This window comes from Marmota flaviventris, chromosome 3 (assembly GCF_047511675.1).
Source record: "Marmota flaviventris isolate mMarFla1 chromosome 3, mMarFla1.hap1, whole genome shotgun sequence".
NCBI classification, from domain to species: domain Eukaryota; kingdom Metazoa; phylum Chordata; class Mammalia; order Rodentia; family Sciuridae; genus Marmota; species Marmota flaviventris.
Window position 1 is genome coordinate 91372067 of NC_092500.1, and position 18811 is coordinate 91390877.

The 18811-nt window shown below is 35.1% G+C and overlaps 1 protein-coding gene and 1 pseudogene across 1 annotated transcript in view; one reads left to right on the top strand and one right to left on the bottom strand.

The window, feature by feature from the left end:
• The window catches only part of Plcz1 (phospholipase C zeta 1), a gene marked incomplete at its 5' end in the record, with an annotated part of 51680 nt that extends 33150 nt beyond the window's left edge, over positions 1-18530 (top strand). The window contains 8 exons of the mRNA XM_027955948.2: positions 140-289; positions 1452-1700; positions 3231-3387; positions 6705-6821; positions 7844-8013; positions 13117-13246; positions 17538-17687; positions 18445-18530. Of these exons, the coding sequence (XP_027811749.1) occupies positions 140-289; positions 1452-1700; positions 3231-3387; positions 6705-6821; positions 7844-8013; positions 13117-13246; positions 17538-17687; positions 18445-18530 (1209 nt within the window). The remainder of the gene's footprint in view (positions 1-139; positions 290-1451; positions 1701-3230; positions 3388-6704; positions 6822-7843; positions 8014-13116; positions 13247-17537; positions 17688-18444) is intronic.
• On the bottom strand, positions 14800-14898 carry LOC114108385 (U6 spliceosomal RNA; annotated as a pseudogene).
• Positions 18531-18811: the final 281 nt, after the last annotated feature.

Sequence of the window (18811 nt, forward strand, 5' to 3'; positions counted from 1 at the left end):
AGTACTTTAAAGAATACTTAATTATGATGCAAGGGTACTGAACATTAGAAGTGAGTGTAAAAATAAAGTGCTTATATTAATCGTATTAAACTTGTTTAAAAGTTCTGATTAATAATCATAGTATTGGTTAATTTTTTAGACATCTGAGTACCCAGTGGTGCTCTCTTTAGAAAACCACTGCTCCCCTTCCCAGCAAGAAGTGATGGCAGACGTTTTGCAGACTACTTTTGGAGATTCTCTGCTTTCTGACCTGCTTGACGATTGTATAGACAAACTACCTTCACCAGAGGTAACATTTTGCCTAAGATGCTCAGGTTAAGAGAACAAACCCACAAATCATGTTATTCTCTTATTGGCCTTTGAGACAAGGTTAGAGACCAATGAAAATGAAAATGTTTAGTTTTGATTATTTACAGAGGCTTATTTTTGCATGTGTTGCCTAGGAAATGTTCTTGTGAATATGGAGGTGAATAAAGAGAATATATAAGTAAAGAAAATGTATGGACATATATGTAAAACCCACATTGTGATTTCATATCTTATTTCATGGGTCCACAATTTCAAGGCAATTAATATACCCCAGGTATTTGATATATTTTGTGGGTAAAAAGCAAAGAAAGAGGAAAGAAGTCCAGAGAATAAACAATACATATCCAATATCTCAACAGTTAAGGAGCAGAGTCTGCTTTATAAATCTGCTCTTTTCAGTTTCCTGAATCTAGGACCTCTTTCTGTCAAATTTTGAGCATATTCAAGTATTTGGTTTGCAAATATACCTTTCCTTTGCCACCAGGACTTCACTTCTTTTCCAATTGTGATTACCTTTTTTCACATCCCAGATTTTCATATTCTTATCTCCTTGCAACCTATCCAGTCTGGCTTCCTCTTCCACCGGCTCCAGAATTCTTATGGTCTCCAAAGACTTTCTTACTAATAAATTCTAGTGAACTCAATTCAGTCTTCAACTGGCTTGTTCCCTCAGCCACAATCAGATGGGTCCCTTACATATCTTACTAAGGTAGATTTTACACCATAAGGCCATAAAAGATAAAGTAAATAAATGGGACTATTTCACATATAAAAACTTCTGCACAGTGAAGGAAACAACCAACAAAATGAAATGGCAGCCTAAATATTGGGGGCAAACATTTGCAACCATATACCAGATAAGAGGTTACTATCCAAAATTTATAATGAATACATATAGCTCAATACTAGAAAAATAAATATCCTTATTAAAAAAAACCCCACAAAACCTTAGTAGATATATCTCCAGAAAAGGCTTAAAAATGGCCAACAGGCATACAAAAAGGTGCTCAGCGTCATTAAACATTAGGGAAATTTTATTTCCTTCTCATGAAAATATGACGAAACACTTTGTCTTGGCTGTAACAATGCAGACTTACTCATAAACGTGTGATTGTGTCTCTCTTTCAAAACTGTTTCTACAGGCACTGAAGTTCAAAGTACTAGTTAAAAATAAGAAAATAGGAACCCTAAAGGAAACTCATGAAAGGCATGGTTTCAATAAGCATGGTAAAGTGGAGGAATTGGAAGAAGAAGAAGAACAAGAGCAGGAGGAGGAAGAAGAAGAAGTGAAAGAAACAGAATCATATGATAATTTTTTGACAAGACTCAATCAAGAAACGGAAATGGAGGAAAAAAAGACACTTCCAATAACACTTTTCAAGAAAAAGAAGGTGACATGATGCGTTGCAAGACTCTTACAAGTGATTGAAAAATATCTAATTTCTTATTGGTGGAGAATTGAAAAGACCCTAGAAAGAAGAATCATTTCCTTCCATATGAAACCTGGGATCTATCATTTAAAATTTACTTTGAAAAAATAGACAGTGGAGAAGAGTTATATCTTGGTATGGGGTTGTGGCTCAGTGGTAGAGCACTTGCCTAGCATGTGTGAGGCATTGGGGTTCCATTCTCAGCACTCCATAAAAATAAATAAAATAAAGATATTGTGTCCACTTTAACTAAAAATATATATATTTTTAAAAAGAGTAATCTCTTCAATATGTGGCTAAATGGTTAGAGTGCTTTATTGGCATGCATTAGGCCCTGTGTTCAATCACCACAGCTGCAAAAAATAAAAAATTAAAAAATAAACAAAAAGTAAATAAAATTAAAAATAATTATTTATTATGTTCTTTCTAATTTTTTTTTCACTATTGTCACCAGTTTTTATGAGCTCTTATATATGAGGCACTGTGCAAAGTACAAAAGATAGAGATAAACCACATAATTTCTCCACCCTCACAAAGAGAGAAGAAAATATTTATGAAATGTTGTGTTTTAACTATACATATTAGTGTATCAAAAGAAGGTATATTAGTTTGCATGTGGCTTGAAACTAGTCCAACTGGGTTAACTAAAAGGAGAATTAGGTAATTGGCCCACATAATGCCGGGTTCAGGGAAAGGAATTTTATTTTGAGGAGTGCCTTGGTATACTGTCTCAATTAAGGGCAACAGGATTTTATTTCTTCCTCCATCTTTGGTCTCACTTTCTCTGAATTTGTGCAAAACTATTGTGAAAATTCAGCTTTATATCATTTCATTTCAGGTTCAAAGGCAGTAGCATGTCTATGAACACCTTAACACAGTAGGCAAAATTTCATTTTGTACATCAGCTATGAGCTGGTTATGTGCACATTTCTGAACCAATTACTGATTCTAGGGGGATGAAAAGCTCTTACTAGCTAGGGCCAACCTGCATGATCCTTATTTAAACACATGGATCAAACATGAGCGAGGGATGTGTCATTGTGTCCTGTGCCCATCCTCCCCCTCCTACCCCAACCCCCACACCCTGTCAAACTTGGAAATATAGAGGAATAAGTCCTGGTCTGTAAAAGAGCAAATGCTATTCCAAAATGTTAGAGCAAACTGGAAATATGCTTACTCATGACTAAAACTTCTAAATTTACAAAATTCAGGAGAATAAACTGAGATCTTTGAGAAAAAGAAAATAGTAATAATTGTTATCCTTAATACTTATTATATTAATTTGAATTTTAAATTTATTTAGGCTAGCTGTATTTCCATTAAATATTATATTCATAAAAATAATCACGTGACTTAAACCAAATACTTTTTGAGGAAATAATCTTATGAAAAGAATAAAATGATCTATTTGAAAGTATATTTTCTTGATTGGAAAAGGAAATTTTCAAATGATTAGTATAAAAATGTGAAATTACTACATTTTATTTTTAGGTCAGGAAGATAAGAATATCTTTGGCCTTATCTGATCTTGTCATTTATACTAAAGCTGAGAAGTTCAAAAGCTTTCAATATTCAAGACTATATCAGCAATTTAATGAAAATAATTCTATTGGTGAGACACAAGCTCGAAAACTTTCAAAGACGAGAGGTAAATGCTTATGATTCAAACGATGCAGTATTTAAGTTAGTTATATATAGGTTGAGGTGGATCAATGATACTTACATATTTATATTCTCATAAGATTTCAACATACTTAACATAATTTAGATAGGGTTATACATATGCCTAAGGTTATGTTAAATTTTACTCCACAGAACTTAGCTGCTATTTACCTTCTTTGAGTCATACAATTTTGATTAAATGTCCAGCATGGACCCTTTTGTGGATGGGACCCTGGTGAGTGGTTTATGTAACACAGCAGGGGGTCACAGGGTTGCAGAGGCAGGCTGAGCATTTGGACTTTGTCTTGGGTGCAAAGGTGAGCAGGAGCCAGACTGCAGCCTCAGGAATGGCCTAATCTACTGTGTATTTCTGAAAGATACCTCTGATGACATTGGCTGCAGGCAGAAAGGAGATGAGGAAGGCTTATGGCAGGGCAGAGAGAGTGGAGACAGGAATTTTGTAAATTCAACAACATTGAAGAGGAAGAGTTCATTAGACTTGGAGGCTGTGTCTAAGAAGAGGAGAGGGAAGTACCCAGGCTGGACTACTGGATTGCTGTGTGAAGTGTGCATGGCCATGGCACACCTCCAGAGGTTCCACCTGTCTCTGCATCTTCTTCTAACTGACTTCTGACTCTAAATCTGAAGGAGTTATTCTGTTTGGTTACACCAGAAATAAAATAATCCCTGGGAAGGAGAATGGGAAACAGACCATCTTCTTTTTAGATATTATAATAGAAAGTGTCACAAGGGATAAGCAACTAAGTTAACAGGTGACTCACTAAATCCTTCTTGTAAGAATTGCACCCAACCATCTTGTGTAGAAACACTGCAGCAGGAAAATCAGCACCAGCAATTGGCTTGAGAAAACTTGTTTGGTATTGCAGACTAATATGTTTATTGGTTAACCTCACTGGGGCAGCATTTTGCCTCAGCATTTTGAAGTATGTTTTAGTTCATATTTCGAAACTAACTATTAGAAAGATCCTGGATATTTTAAGCCCACCCCCATGTTTGCTTTTTTTTTTTTTTTAAAGAATAAAACAAAACAGCCAGGCACAGTGGTACACGCCTGTAATCTCAGTGGCTTGGGAGGCTGAGACAGGAGGATTGCGAGCAAGTTCAAAGCCAGCCCCAGCAACTGTGAGGCGCTAAGCAACTCATTGAGACCCTGTCTCTAAATAAAATCCAGAATAAAACTGGGGATGTGGCTCAGTGGCCTAGTGCCACTGAGTTCAATCCCTTATATCCCCTCCCCCCAAAAAGGAATAAAACAAAACAAAAACCACAATGGGTTATAACCAAAAATCAATATAATAGATCTGGACTACAGTTAATAGAATAGGGTAGAGTAGAATAGTGCAGAATGAAATGGAAAGATAGAATACAATAGAATATTTCAGGCAGTAAGAATAAGCACTGTTTTATGAAACAGTTGTGTGCTTATGTGTGTGTATGTGTGTGTTTGGTTGATATGTAAAATGTATTTCTTGCTGTGTGATATGGTCAAGAGTGTTTGAATGTTCTGCTTTATTGACTGGCCTCTGTTCCTTCAAAACTATTGGAAATTTGTATTATTTATGAGGACAAGACCTCTGGGCATAGCAAAAGTGGTTATAATTCTTTGAATCTCATCATATTAAAACTTGCAAAATTTTTTGGAAAGAATTGGGTAGTGCTAGGTAGAATCTTAAAGTGCAGCATTGTTGTCTGATTTCAGAGAGTATAGAGCTTTTTTTGCACAGTCAGTAGTAACTAATTAATGAAGTTGGCAAAGGTTTTAACTGCAAAGATACCTAGTATTATTGCAAATATAATAAATATTAAAAGAATGTAGTAGATGAAGTTTATTGAAATGGAAAGATTCTCACATTAATAATAAAGAAAGGCAGTTTGTAAAAGGGAATAAACAATATTATTCAGTTTTGAAAAATTAGCATATAAATAGAAAAGAATGGAAAGATATATACTAATCTGTATCAGTGGTTCTTAACTGAGTGATGATATTACATGTAATTTTATTTCTTCTTGTTTTGTTTAATTTCTCCATATTTCTATAAAGGACTGAATTACAAATTACTACATTTGTAATATCAAATCATGTTTAATATCTAAAGTTAAATCTCAGAAGTGACAAAATCATATTATGTAATGGGCCCTCAGTGATTAATCATATATTACTCTGTACATGAGAAACATTAAGACCCGGAAGGGTATGTGTTTTGCCTAAGGACAGACATCCCTTAGAACTAAATAAGAGAGCATGATACACCCAGGCATGTTTACATGAATGGTTTCAAAATAACTTTCAAGGAGAGTGCAACTTTCAAAAATAAGTATTGATGAAAAATTAATTGTAATTTAAAAATTGACAATACTTTCTAATGAGTACTTTTTAGGGTGAGGGAAGAAATGGTTTTGTCCTAGTTCCATTAGCAAATATAGTGGGCCATACACAATTACTGCTTATCCCACAATTGGCCATCATACTAGCAGGAATGGTTATGGGAACAGGATCTGGTTAGTCGAAGAAGAAAATATTGGAAAAACATGAAATCTATGTTTGAAAATTTACTGGAGTTCTAAATGATAAAAGGTATGTGTTAGTTTTAAATCTCAAGTAATTTAAATAGAAAATAAATAAATAGAAATACCAAGAATGTTGTACATAGACATTATTTCAGTAAGAAAGATATTGAGGGTAAATAACATTATTGAGTGGTGGTGAGTTTTTTAGTGAAAGACAGTAGAGATTGAACGAATTTGGGGAGAAGATGATGGAGTGGAGGGGTGGGAGCTGAACTGAATGAACTGAGGTTATATTAGGACCTGTGAATCCGTGAAATGATCAATCAAATTAATTTAGCTAGCATCATATTGCTTCATATGACTTACCATGTGATTCTATCCTGATGTGAAAATCAAAGTTAGAAGAAATGGGGAAAGATGTTACTTTTGTTTTAAAAAAATAAATATATTTTATTTTGGAAATTTTATATATTCTTATAGTAAAATGAAGTTAATTTGGATTTGGGAAAAAAGAAATGTAAATGAATTCATTCTTTTCTTCAAGTGAATTATCAGTGTACATAAATTGGGTAATGAAATTATTATTAATCAACAAATATGATTTATACTATATAAAAGGCATGGGATTCATTTTGATTTTCCTGAATTACTAATAGATTTGCCAAAATAATATGTAATAACTTTATTGAAACTATTGTAGAATTATATAATACATAGAAGTAGTAGTTTATTTATTTTAAATCTTTCACAATGTTTTAATAATTTTTCTTGTAGCCTATGAGTTTATTTTTCACACCAAGAATTTCATTACCAGAATATATCCTAAAGCAACAAGAGCAGACTCTTCTAACTTTAATCCTCAAGAGTTTTGGAATATAGGTTGTCAAATGGGTATGTTACATTGGGTTGTTTGCAAAAGTAAGTTGAATTAATTTTATGAATTAATGAAAAATACATGAAAACAGCTTCTCACTGGGGGCACAAAGTGATGAAGCATTGATTTCAAGATTTGAAGTCATTCCTAAATAGGTTGAAGAGGGTAAATCTAGATGAGGGCTGGTGACATGGCAACCAAATTCATGAGGAGTTATCATGGGACATATGTGGTGGAGGAAGGGAACAAACTGAAATAGATGTGCAGACAACATAGAAGATCACATTCCTTTGCCAGAAAGTCAGGTTCAAGTCTTTTTCAGATCAACTGACCTCTGTCACTTAAACTTTGTAGAGATTCTATATTCATAGTCTTGAAAAGTGAGTAGGATCGTACAGTGTGGCTATTTGTCCATATAAGTTTCTCCTTATTCTAACGGAACAGCTGGTGCAGTATTGGCACTAGCCAGTCGGAAAGTGCCTGGTTTTAGCCCATCCTCTATGGACTGTGGCAAGGCTGGTAGGCTTGAGGAGAGTGGGAGACTGGGCCCTGCCGGGGCTACTGCATGCAGTGGCTACTTATTAGGCTATATTAAGTTACTTCTATATTTTAGCAATTATCATCCTGTTTCTCACTAATCCTCACATGATAACAGCACCCATTTGACCTGAAAGTCTGTGATATAGTTGGTATCTTCACCTCTGACATTTAAAGTACCGATTTTTAAAATTTTTATATTTCTTGAACTTACCTGACATGTGGTTTGTTTACTGTGTAATCTACACTGTGTACCATTTGACTTCTTTACTCAAATCTAATTTAATTTACAGATTAAACTTTTCACCCCACCAACATACATTAATACAGACACGGCAGGAGGAAAAAGTTTAAAAATCATAAATCATTAGGCTGGTGATGTTTGTTCTCAGAATATTTGAAGCAAAATAACCCATGGTTAGATTTCAGTAAGTCATTTAACTGTGTCTTTTTAATTGTACCCCTAATTTCCTGACAATGTCAAAACACTTCTTTCTCACAGTGGCCTTGAATTTCCAAACTCCTGGTCTGCCCATGGATCTGCAAAATGGGAAATTTTTGGACAATGGTGGCTGTGGATATATTTTGAAACCCCACTTCCTAAGAGATGCTAAATCAAACTTTAATCCAAGTAAAATAAGAGACAGCAATCCACTTATACTTACAATGAGGGTAAGATTGATGACTTTTACTTATTTTGATTATTACATAAATAAGATAGCATACATTAATATTTTTGAATTCCATTAGTTTTCTTTAATGCCTTTTAAGCTTATGTTAAATCATTTCAGGTACTACTATAAATTTGGTGATATTTCAACATTTTTTCATATCTGAAAAATGCCTTTCTGTTGCATCTTTACATGAATGATTACCTGCCTGTGAATAGAAATATTGAGGCCAGAACTTTCTCTTCTCAAAGATCTATTTATACTATTCCATTGTATCTCAGCATTTAACATTGTTATAGAGAGGTCTGAGTTCAGTCCACTGATGACCTTGCTACTTTTTTTCCCCCTCTTTAACTTTAAAGAATAAAGTTCCACCAGGAAATCGCTGGAGCTGTCTTCTTTACATTAATCTCCAGAATTAATCTTTTGTAGTTCAGACCTTTTCCTCCCCTTATGTCTATGAACATGATTTGATTGCTTAGAAAGGAAAAGTGTCTGTATGCTTTTCTCCAGTATCTGTCCTTTATGTCTACCAATTTATGTCAACTTTAGAATGTTCCCCTCTCCTCTGCATTTTAGGAGAGCTTTTAACATTTATTCTATCTGTTGATTTTAGTCTTCATTAGTTTAAATGTCGGTGCAAAGTTTTCCCTCGCAATATCGGTCCCTCTTCCCCAGTTGTTATTTACCTCATACGGCTTCCTTTTTAATGTCTCTATCCTACCAGTGCCCTTCTCTCAGACTCTGGTCTTATTAATTCATTCTCATATTTTGTTTCATAACATCCTGTGTCATTTCATTAACAACAAAAGCAGTCATCTGAAATTTTTTTTTCTATTAGTAAGGATTTTTCTGAACCTCCTTCTTATTCTTTATAACCTAAATAGAAAATTTATATACTTTTAAAAAATGTCACTGAATCTTTTGAGAAATCTCTACTTGCATTTTTTCCTCCACTTAATTGTGAGCAACCCTATTTTAAACTATACTAGCACCTCTCATTTGCAAATAAATTGGGTAGGTATAGTCTCTTTGGTCCCCTTCTATTTAACTAGTTGTTTCTAGAACCACATGAATCCCTATCAGAACCCATTCTGGAATTTTGGTGAAGACTGATATTTCTATTTCTGGATTGGTTTATTGTGTCTTGTGCTGTTACTTAGTGCAGTTTTGTTGGCTCTTCTGACTGTTTAGAGCTCTTGTCCCTCATTACTTGGATGCCAGAGGCCCTGAAACAGTGAGCTTGAGTATGCTTCTCTGGAAACTCTTCCTACCCCAGCTCTTTCCACTATCATGACATCACATGGTTTGGGAGACAAGTCTTATCTACTTCAGGCCCTGCCCATTTTGGCTCAGCAGTCAATGGGAGTTTTGAGAGTTGTTTTCCAGAAATTAATGTGGAAAGAGTATACAGTGAAGATGAATGGGATTGAAATGATGGTGGCCATGGCCAATGAATGATGGAGCTGACTTTGCTTCTGGCTGTCCAGGATTTTGTGACCCTAAACTAGGAGCATCTGCTGGAAAGGAAGAAATTGACTAAAACAGTGGATTCACCAAAACTGATTAGTTGACACTCTTTCTAGGATCTGGCAAAATAGTGACAATTGAGCTTATTATATAACATTACTGTAGTGTTGACAGCCTTTCTGCATCTTGTAAATGGTTGATCTAGTGAGAAGAGGTGTATCAGCCTCTTGTAAGATCCTTCCCATTCCACCTGAATCTCTCTTTAATGCCTTTTAAGACATATTCACTCTCAATTTAATCTGCCACCTGAGAGATTCTGTCTCACTTTCCTTTCTAACTAAATATTGTTTTAATTTTCTTTCACAAACATTCATTGTTTAACCACCAACAATACTGAAATCTTTAATCTGACCTCACTTTTAGAACCTAAGACTATTTTAATAGTTTATTTAGTACCCCTATCTATTTAATCACCAGGCTGTCAAACTTAATATTTTAAAACCTAAACATCTCTTCGTAGTTAAATCTACTTTTGATATATATTTTAAAGAGTGTGTGTGTGTGTGTGTGTGTGTGTGTGTGAGAGAGAGAGAGAGAGAGAGAGAGAGAGAGAGAGAATTTTTTAATATTTATTTTCCAGTTCTCAGCGGATACAACATCTTTGTTTGTATGTGGTGCTGAGGATCGAACCTGGGCCACACGCATGCCAGGCGAGCGCGCTACCGCTTGAGCCACATCCCGAGCCCAACTTTTGATATTTTATTTATTTGTCAATGAATGGTACCACACATACAATCAGCTCAGACTAGAATATGGGAAGGAACAACTCAATCTTATACATCTTCTTCATCTTTAAATCCTGCTGATTCTACTCCTATCATCTCACTTATCTGTTCTCTAGTCTGATCTCCTATGCTGCTGCCTGATTTCAGAAATTCAGTCACTGGGCCTCTTTGGCTTCCTAAGGGATTTTCAGGTATCCTGTCTCAGTTTTCTCCATCCTTCTTCTGCAAGTTGATTAGAGAGACTTAGCTACAATGCTAATCTTATCTGCATATTTCATATTTATTTTTGCTTACTGATTTATTTTCTACTTAGGCCTTGACCTACTTCTCTATCCCTATTTCTCACCAGTTCTAGCCTTAACTTTATTCTACACCTACATGGAAGTAGGATCCTTCTCTGATCATGATCCACCTCTATGTTGCATATGCTTTTTCTTCTGACCAAACTTTTCTTCCATCCTTCTCCTCCTATTGCATTCTGACTCATTTTGCAAAACTTAGGAATCACTTCCTTTTGAAAGATTTTTCCCTTGGCTGGGTTATAGCTAGGTTTGTATTTTCCCTCTATTTTTTCCATCACACCCTATTCATGCACAAGCTATAGCACATACCACACATTATTATCATTTATTGACTTGTTATTTAACCTTATCCCCTACTTGTCTGTGGATTCCTTAAGGATAAGAATCGTGTTTTGTTCAATCTTCTTTATAGTAACTAACACAAAGCCTATGCTCAATACATGTAAGTTAACTGAGTGAATTATTTCTTTTTCCTGTTGAGAATAGTAAAGAGAATATATGTACCTATTTATCAGAAAGAGAATGTGGAAGATAGTTTGTGTGCACAGGTTCTTACAGATGCCACCTGCTAGCTGTTATGGTTGGATATGTGGTGTCCCCCAAAAGTTCATATGTGAGATAATGCAAGAAATTTGGAGGTGAAATGATTAGTTTATAAGAGGTGTAATCTGATCAGTGGATTAACCCGCTGGTATGGAATAACTGGGCAGTAACTGTAAGCAGGTAGACTGTAGGCAGGCTGGAGAAACAAGCCTATTGGGAATGTGCCTTTGGGGTTTGTATTTTGTCCTTGGTGAGCAGAATTCTGATGCTTCCTGGTTTCCATGTCCTGACTGCTTTCCTCTGCTATACCCTTCTGCCATGATATTCTGCCTCAACTCAGATCTGGAGCTATGGGGTTGGCTGACCATGAACAGAACCTCTGAAACTGTGAGCCAAAGTAAACTTTCCCTTCTCTATGTTGTTCTTTTCAAGGTCTTTTAGTCACGGCAACAAAAAAGTTAACCAAAACCCTTGTATTCTGAAGTTTCATAGAGGTATAAGTGGGGTGCAGTTAGACAGTCAGAGCTAGTGGTTCTCTCAGCCATGGCTGTGTGAATTCTTTCTTGATTATTCTATGGAGATTTGTAGTTACTTCATGACTTGCACACATTGTGTGGAACATGACCTGGAAATCAGAAGGGATAATTTTACTCTTGGCTTTCTTATGTTCCCCATGTAGGCATTCAACATTTCTGGTTTAATCTTTGTCATCTACAAACAGCATTTAGGTTTAGATCAGTTATTTTCAAACTTATAAAAACATGGAATCACTATCTAGATTCAAAATCTTATGTGTAAGACCACAGGATGAAAGAGCCACTCTGATTGCCCAGCGGCAGGGTTTTCTGTTTGACACCCCGTCTTCGGCAGTGCCTCTTACAGGGGCTTTGTTAATTAGAGTTTCATATTCAATTATGTATACTAAAATTAGGAATTAGGCAATGTTTTATTTTGTTTGGCCTGAGGCTTACCAAAGCAGAGCTTCTCCATTTTGGTAAAGGTCTGCTACCTGACTTGCTGATAGTTAGCTGGTACACACTGATATTTGGGACCAGTGTACTACAGGTCTATGTGCTTTCTAAAAACTTGATATGTAATTATGCTGATTGAGGCCCGATGAATATTGATTGCCAAATATTTGTAATCACTCAGGTTTCTAGCAAATGCCATAATAAATGTCCCTCCTTCTAACCCTCTGTACATCTCTCCCACCCTCCTTCTATTTTTCTTAAAAAAAAAACACCCCAAAAACCTAAATTAATTATTTATTATTCCTCTATATAGTCTTCAGGAATTAAAGTTATGACCTAACTTCCATTTCTTACCCTAAGTTAGTACATTATAAATACCTTTTTGGATTCAGTTTGTTCCTAAAAGTAAAGCAAAGTTCTGCTTTAATAATTAGCTTGGCTAATAAATATCTAAGTAAAACTATTATTAATTACTTTGTTTAACATTCTTTTGATACCCAGTCTCTAATATGCATATGAGATATGTGATTTTTATCAAACTCAGGTTACTTATGACAATACAGATAAAATGGATAATGCAAAATTTGATAAATTATTCAAACATTCATTTATCAGAAAATATTATAATGAATCATGAATTTTTTTTTTACATTTGAGAAGGAATATTCATTTTACTTTTAATTTTTTTCAGTATACTTAGTATGAATTTAGGGATAGCACCTGGTATAAGAACCTCCCAGCCAGAATTCCATAAAATATGGTAATGACTCAAACCCTGGATCTTGTGGATTCTGCTGTACTAAACACATTTTAGTAAAATGGAATGATTTAGACATGGTCTTAGTATTTATCTATTGATACTTGAGAGCAAAAGACTTTGATTCTAAAATTTGCCTTGTGTTACAGATTCAATTTTGTAGGAACTGATAGAGTCTATCAATTTTTTTAGAATATGCAATTGATTTTATTTTGAAATTGTGTTAATGCAGTTTAATATTCTGCTAAATTCTCATGTTCATATGCATTTGTGCAGCTCATCAGTGGTATCCAGTTGCCTCTTGGTAACTCATCCTCTAACAAGATTGACACATTAGTGATTGTGGAAGTTTTTGGTGTTCCAAATGATCATATGAAACAGCAGACTCGTGTAGTTAAAAAAAATGGTGAGCTCCTAATATATCTTATTAGTCTTCTTGTTGGAAAGCTTGCAAATTACACACACACACACACACACACTTGTTATTCGTAAGGCAAAGGTTGTTATGTTCAAGATTACCGAAATGTTAACTGAAAAACCGTTCAATAGTGATGAGGTTATTTAGGTATGTTTTCAGATAACAGATAGAAAAATTAGAATAATGTATCTGACATGCAAAATTATTGCTGTTTTCACTTTTACCTCCTTTTCATGTTTTCTTCCATATTTCTGAGAGACATTTTGACAGCTGCAAATCTATTTAGTGTGTAATCTTTGTATTAAATGAAAAATCTCATGATTGTTCTGACACAATGTATTACACATTTTTACCTCACTGCTTGAATTATTTTAGATCAAAGACATGTAGCTTCTGACTCAGGCTAAAGAAGTCATAAAAACCTACTGATCCAATATTTAGATTCATAATGCAGTCATTTTTGCCAAAAGAGAAGTGCAGTATCGGAAGGAATGACTTAGGTAAGATTTTCCACCTTCCAGTATCCAGAGACATTTTATGTAATTTCAGTACTGGCATTATCATTTCTTCTCTGAGGTTGAAATTACCTAGGAAATATGTTGAAAAGGATAGGCTCCTGGGATTAAGCCCTAGTCAGGATCACCTTAGAGGAGACCTTGGAACTGATCCTTGCATCTGGAATCCTCTTTAAATAGATATTTCCAGAGCATAGTGTATTTCATTTCAGGGTCTGGAAATATGCTTTAGACTAAATGACATTGGGAGAGGATCTGGTGTGGTCTTGTTCTTCTTCTTTCTTAAAAAATTTTATTTGTTCTTTTTAATTATACATGACAGTAGAATCTATTTTCATATATTTATACAAGCATTGAATATATCTTATCCTAATTAGGATCCCAGTCTTGTGGATGTTGAAATTCAATGTTGAAAAACAATGTTGAAATTTACTGTGGTATATTCATATATGTACCTGTGAATATATATATATATATATATATATATATATATATATATATATGTGTGTGTGTGTGTGTGTGTGTGTGTGTATATATATGTATATATATATATATATATATTTTTTTTTTTGCAGGGGGGTGTTGTACCAGGGATTGAACTCAGGGGAGGGGGGTGTACCAGGGACTGAACTCAGGGGCACTGAGCCACATCCCCAGCCTTAGCCTTATTTGGTATTTTATTTAGAGACAGGGTCTCATTGAGTTGCTTAGTGCTTTGCTTTTGCTGAGGCTGGCTTTGAACTTGCAATTCTCCTGTCTCAGCCTCCCAATCTGCTGGGATTACAGGCATGTGCCACCACGCCCAGCTGAACATATATTCTTATATGTCAGATTAATTCCGCAGCCTTTCCTATTCCCATCCCTCTCCTTTTCCCTTCATTCCTCTTTGCCTTATTCACTGAACATCTATACTCCCTCTCTCCTCTTGTTGTGGCTTATTGAACACATATCAGAGAGAATGGTACACCTTTGTTTTTTGGGGGATTGGCTTATTCCACTTAGCATGGTAGTCTCCAGATCCATCCCCCAAATATGGAATGCTTCACAAACTTGTGTGTCATTTTTGTGCAGAGGCAAATAATCTCTGCATAATTCCAATTTCAGTGTATGTGCTGCTGAAGGGACCATAGTCTTATTTTTCTTGAATGATAATTTTGAACAATGTCCACAGACTGCTTCATTTGCACTCTCCTAATCCTTTCTCAGCATGGACTCTAAGGCAAAAGTCATGGAAAAAAAGATTTGGGAAATTTTTGCTGCCTTGTTGCAGGTTATCCATTGGATGGGATATTGGTGAGGAGTTATTGCTTTATTTGTCACCCCTTAGATTGAAGTCACATTCCAGTGGCAGTGTCAAAAAGTAGTAACTGTTGTGTGAAGAAGCTTAGAGTAAGCCACCTCTTGTTCCCTCCATCCTCTACTTGAGTCTTCATGGCAAAATATATAGAACCAAAATTCTAGAATTTTGATCACATCCCTGAACTTTATGGAACTGTTCCATAGAAATTCAGTTAAGTTCATCAAATCAGAGCTCTTGCTATGCCAAAGACCTGGTGCTCTAACAAGTATGAAAGGACTTAAAATTTCTGTTTATTAAATATATTATGTATTTCCCAATTATTAAATATATTATCCTGTATTTATCAATTAAATTTATTATAGATAGCTTACAGTTCAGGTAAAGAGATGAGATACAAGTAAAACATTATGATGTGAATTCCTTAATTCTTCAAAGAGAGTAGAAAGAACTGTATGGGCAAAGGGCATTATTTAGAGATGGCTCTTGGAGAATATGTAGATTTTTTTTGCATAGATTGAGAATAAGGGCATTTAAGGAAGAAAGACTAATGAGTCCTAAAGCATAAAGAAGACACAATTTAAACATGCTGGGGAAAAGCCAAGAACTCAGGGTGGGTGGAGTACAGGGTGCCTAGGAAAGGTTAGTGAAAGCAAAAGAAGAATATAATATTGGAGGTGGTCATGGAAAATTGCAAAAGCCACACTGAGCTCTTTTGGACTTTCTTAAGATTTTTAGAACAGGAATATGATACTAAAACAGAGTTCAGTGTTAGGAGGATTGTGTCTGTAGATCAGGTAGGAAGAAGGGAAATAAGAAATAAAACAGAGTCAGGGTATGAATTCAATGAAGAAAAGATGTAGAAATCAGGTGGTAAGGAAAGCTGTGACATCAGAAAAGTAATAAAGGAATGTGAGGGACATTGTGCAGGAGTAAAGGTCTAGATGAGTGGACAAGAGGGATTGCAAGAGTTTAACTGGGGTGACAGTAATGTCATTATCGACATGAGAGTCTGGGAGGAAAAGGATCATATTTGGATAAAGTGAAAAGGTAATTCCTTAGTTTTTGTCATATGTAGAAACTACATTAACCTCTATCAAATTCCATATCCTGGATTACCTTTATTTTGACAACCTAAAGTTAGGAGACTCTCATCTAATACACATTTATATATATATATATGTGTGTGTGTGTGTGTGTGTGTGTGAGAGAGAGAGAGAGAGAGAGAGAGAGAGAGAGAGAGTAAGACAGACAGAGACAGAGGGATATATAGTGATACAAAGGAAGGAAAGGAGGTAGAAATGGTAGATATAATGAATGGGGTTGGAGAAGGACAAATATAACTCATTTTTAAGAATTTTCTGTAGACAGTGTGTAGTGTCTATAAAGAATTAACTCTAAATCTGCTCCTGAACTCTATATGTTTCTTTCTCTTCTTAGGTCAAGGTAATAAAGTTATTATCCCAGCATGAGCCAATTAGTTTACAGTTTCCATGGGCATAGACCACATCCTGGATTGCCATTTGCTAAATGTGCCTTTATGACCACAGGTGCAACTCAGAAAATGTAGTGTTAGTATAATTAGTCACAAATTCATCAGTGCTTCTGAAAAGAACAAAAACTATTGACATAGCAAGTGTAGCATTCCTTTATACCTGGAAAACAATATATATTATTTCTTTCCAAACCCTTGAGTATTTACTGAGTAAAATATATATTTGATCTGAATGTGAGTATCTTGATTCCATTAAATTATGCTCTACATTTTGTATAATTTGGGTCATATTGTAAAACCATTTGGATTTCTTGCTTTGGCAAGGAATTGGTTGTTTTGGATGAATTATTTTGTCAGAGAACAAAATTATTCATCCACTTTGGATCTTGAAATGATCACTTAGTCAAAAGAAAGATGAAGATCTGGCTTTAGAGAATTCATTATCTAGCTTTTAGTTCAAAAACTATGTATGGAGATATTTGTGTCATAGGACCTGGAATCGAGAAATGATGTTAACTTCTTCATGTCTCAGTTTGTTTGTTAAGGGAATGCCTAGGCACATCAGTCATATTGCAGGATGATTTGAAGTTTCTGCTCTGAAATCAGACTCCCTGTGTATGGACTCCTCCACCACTTAGTTCCTATGAATGTGAAACCCTAGGAAGTTCTGTAACATCTGTGGCTCAGTTTCTTATCTGGGAATGGGGGCAGTAATAATCCTGATGAAGTCATTGTGAGGATTAAAGGAGGTGATCTATGTAATCTTTTTAGAACATAGCTTAGCCAATATTGTTACTATTATAACTTATTTCTCTCATTGAGAGAATTAAAAACTCCAGTGCTCTGAAACACAAGCTATGTTGTTATTATTATCAAAGTGTTGAAAATTTTGAAGAGTAATGGTTACTTATTTTTTCCCTAGAGATGGTGTCTATGATTTTTTTTTTTTGTATCTACTCCTTTATATTTCAGCTTTTAGTCCAAGATGGAATGAAACATTCACATTTATTATTCAAGTGCCAGAACTGGCATTGATACGTTTTGTTGTTGAAAATCAAGGTTTACTAACTGGAAATGAATTTCTTGGACAATATACTTTACCAGTTCTATGCATGGACAAAGGTAATGTTCTTAAAAGTAAGATGATTATGTGAACATTAAACATATCTTGTCTTTATCAAAGGCACACTTTGAAATCCAAACACCTCTGTCTATTGAAGTAAGATGTAAAGGAAAATTTATGCATTCACACCTATTTTCTTTCCATGGAATTTCAGAAATGTCTTCTCATGTGGAAGGTAGAGTGGGGATGTGGGCTTCCTAGGAACACTTAAGTAAATAAACGTGGTGTGTGTGTGTTTCTTTACATGGATCATAGTTCTCTGTCTCAGTGAAGAGTAGTCATAACTACCATAAGGAATAAGGGAAAGGGATCTGACTTATGGAAGAGGCAATAATAATTCACTCTTGCCTGAGGAAAAGAGACTGGGGCCAGAGATGATCCTTGTCCCACCCTTTCCAAGGCTGCCAGGGTGATTTATACTATGCTCCTAATTACCTTGCTTCAGCATGCTAACTTTTCTAACATCATCTGAGGTGTACCTAGGAAACAGAGTCTTCTCGAAGCAGAGAAGTGGCTAATTTTGGAGTACGCTGTGTGCTCAGTTCAGGCGCACATAATTCTGGAAGTCAGAATAGAAACTGCAAGTATTTAATTTTTTTGTGTGGAAAATTAACATTCAAGATGGAACTATAATTCTACAGCCATGGTTTTAAGTGTACATTTAGAAAAAAGCACCTTCTTTCTCAGTAGCGCTTTTGGGTTCATAACTGATTAATTTGTTGTTATTGTTTTAATTCAATACAATTCCTTTTGCAGGTTACCGTCGTATTCCTCTGTGTTCCAAAACGGGTGAGAATCTTGAGCCTGCTTCACTGTTTGTTTATGTTTGGTACATCAGATAGCAACAGAGAGTACCTGACACATTGTTAGCTATACACCACAATAAAACAGCCAAAATGAATGTCCATAGCTTTTCTTTTTTTTAACATAAAGCAAAATATTTATGTATAAAAACAGAAATATTGAACTCATTCACTTCATGAGGACTTTGCTTTAAATAATGCAAAATAGAGCAGTGGAAAAACAAAAACAGGCACTTCAGTGGGTTCCCCCTTTTCTCAGGTGGGGTTCTTATCTGCTGGTTCTCTGTCCTTATCACCAACACTGCTTTTTCAACTTGCTT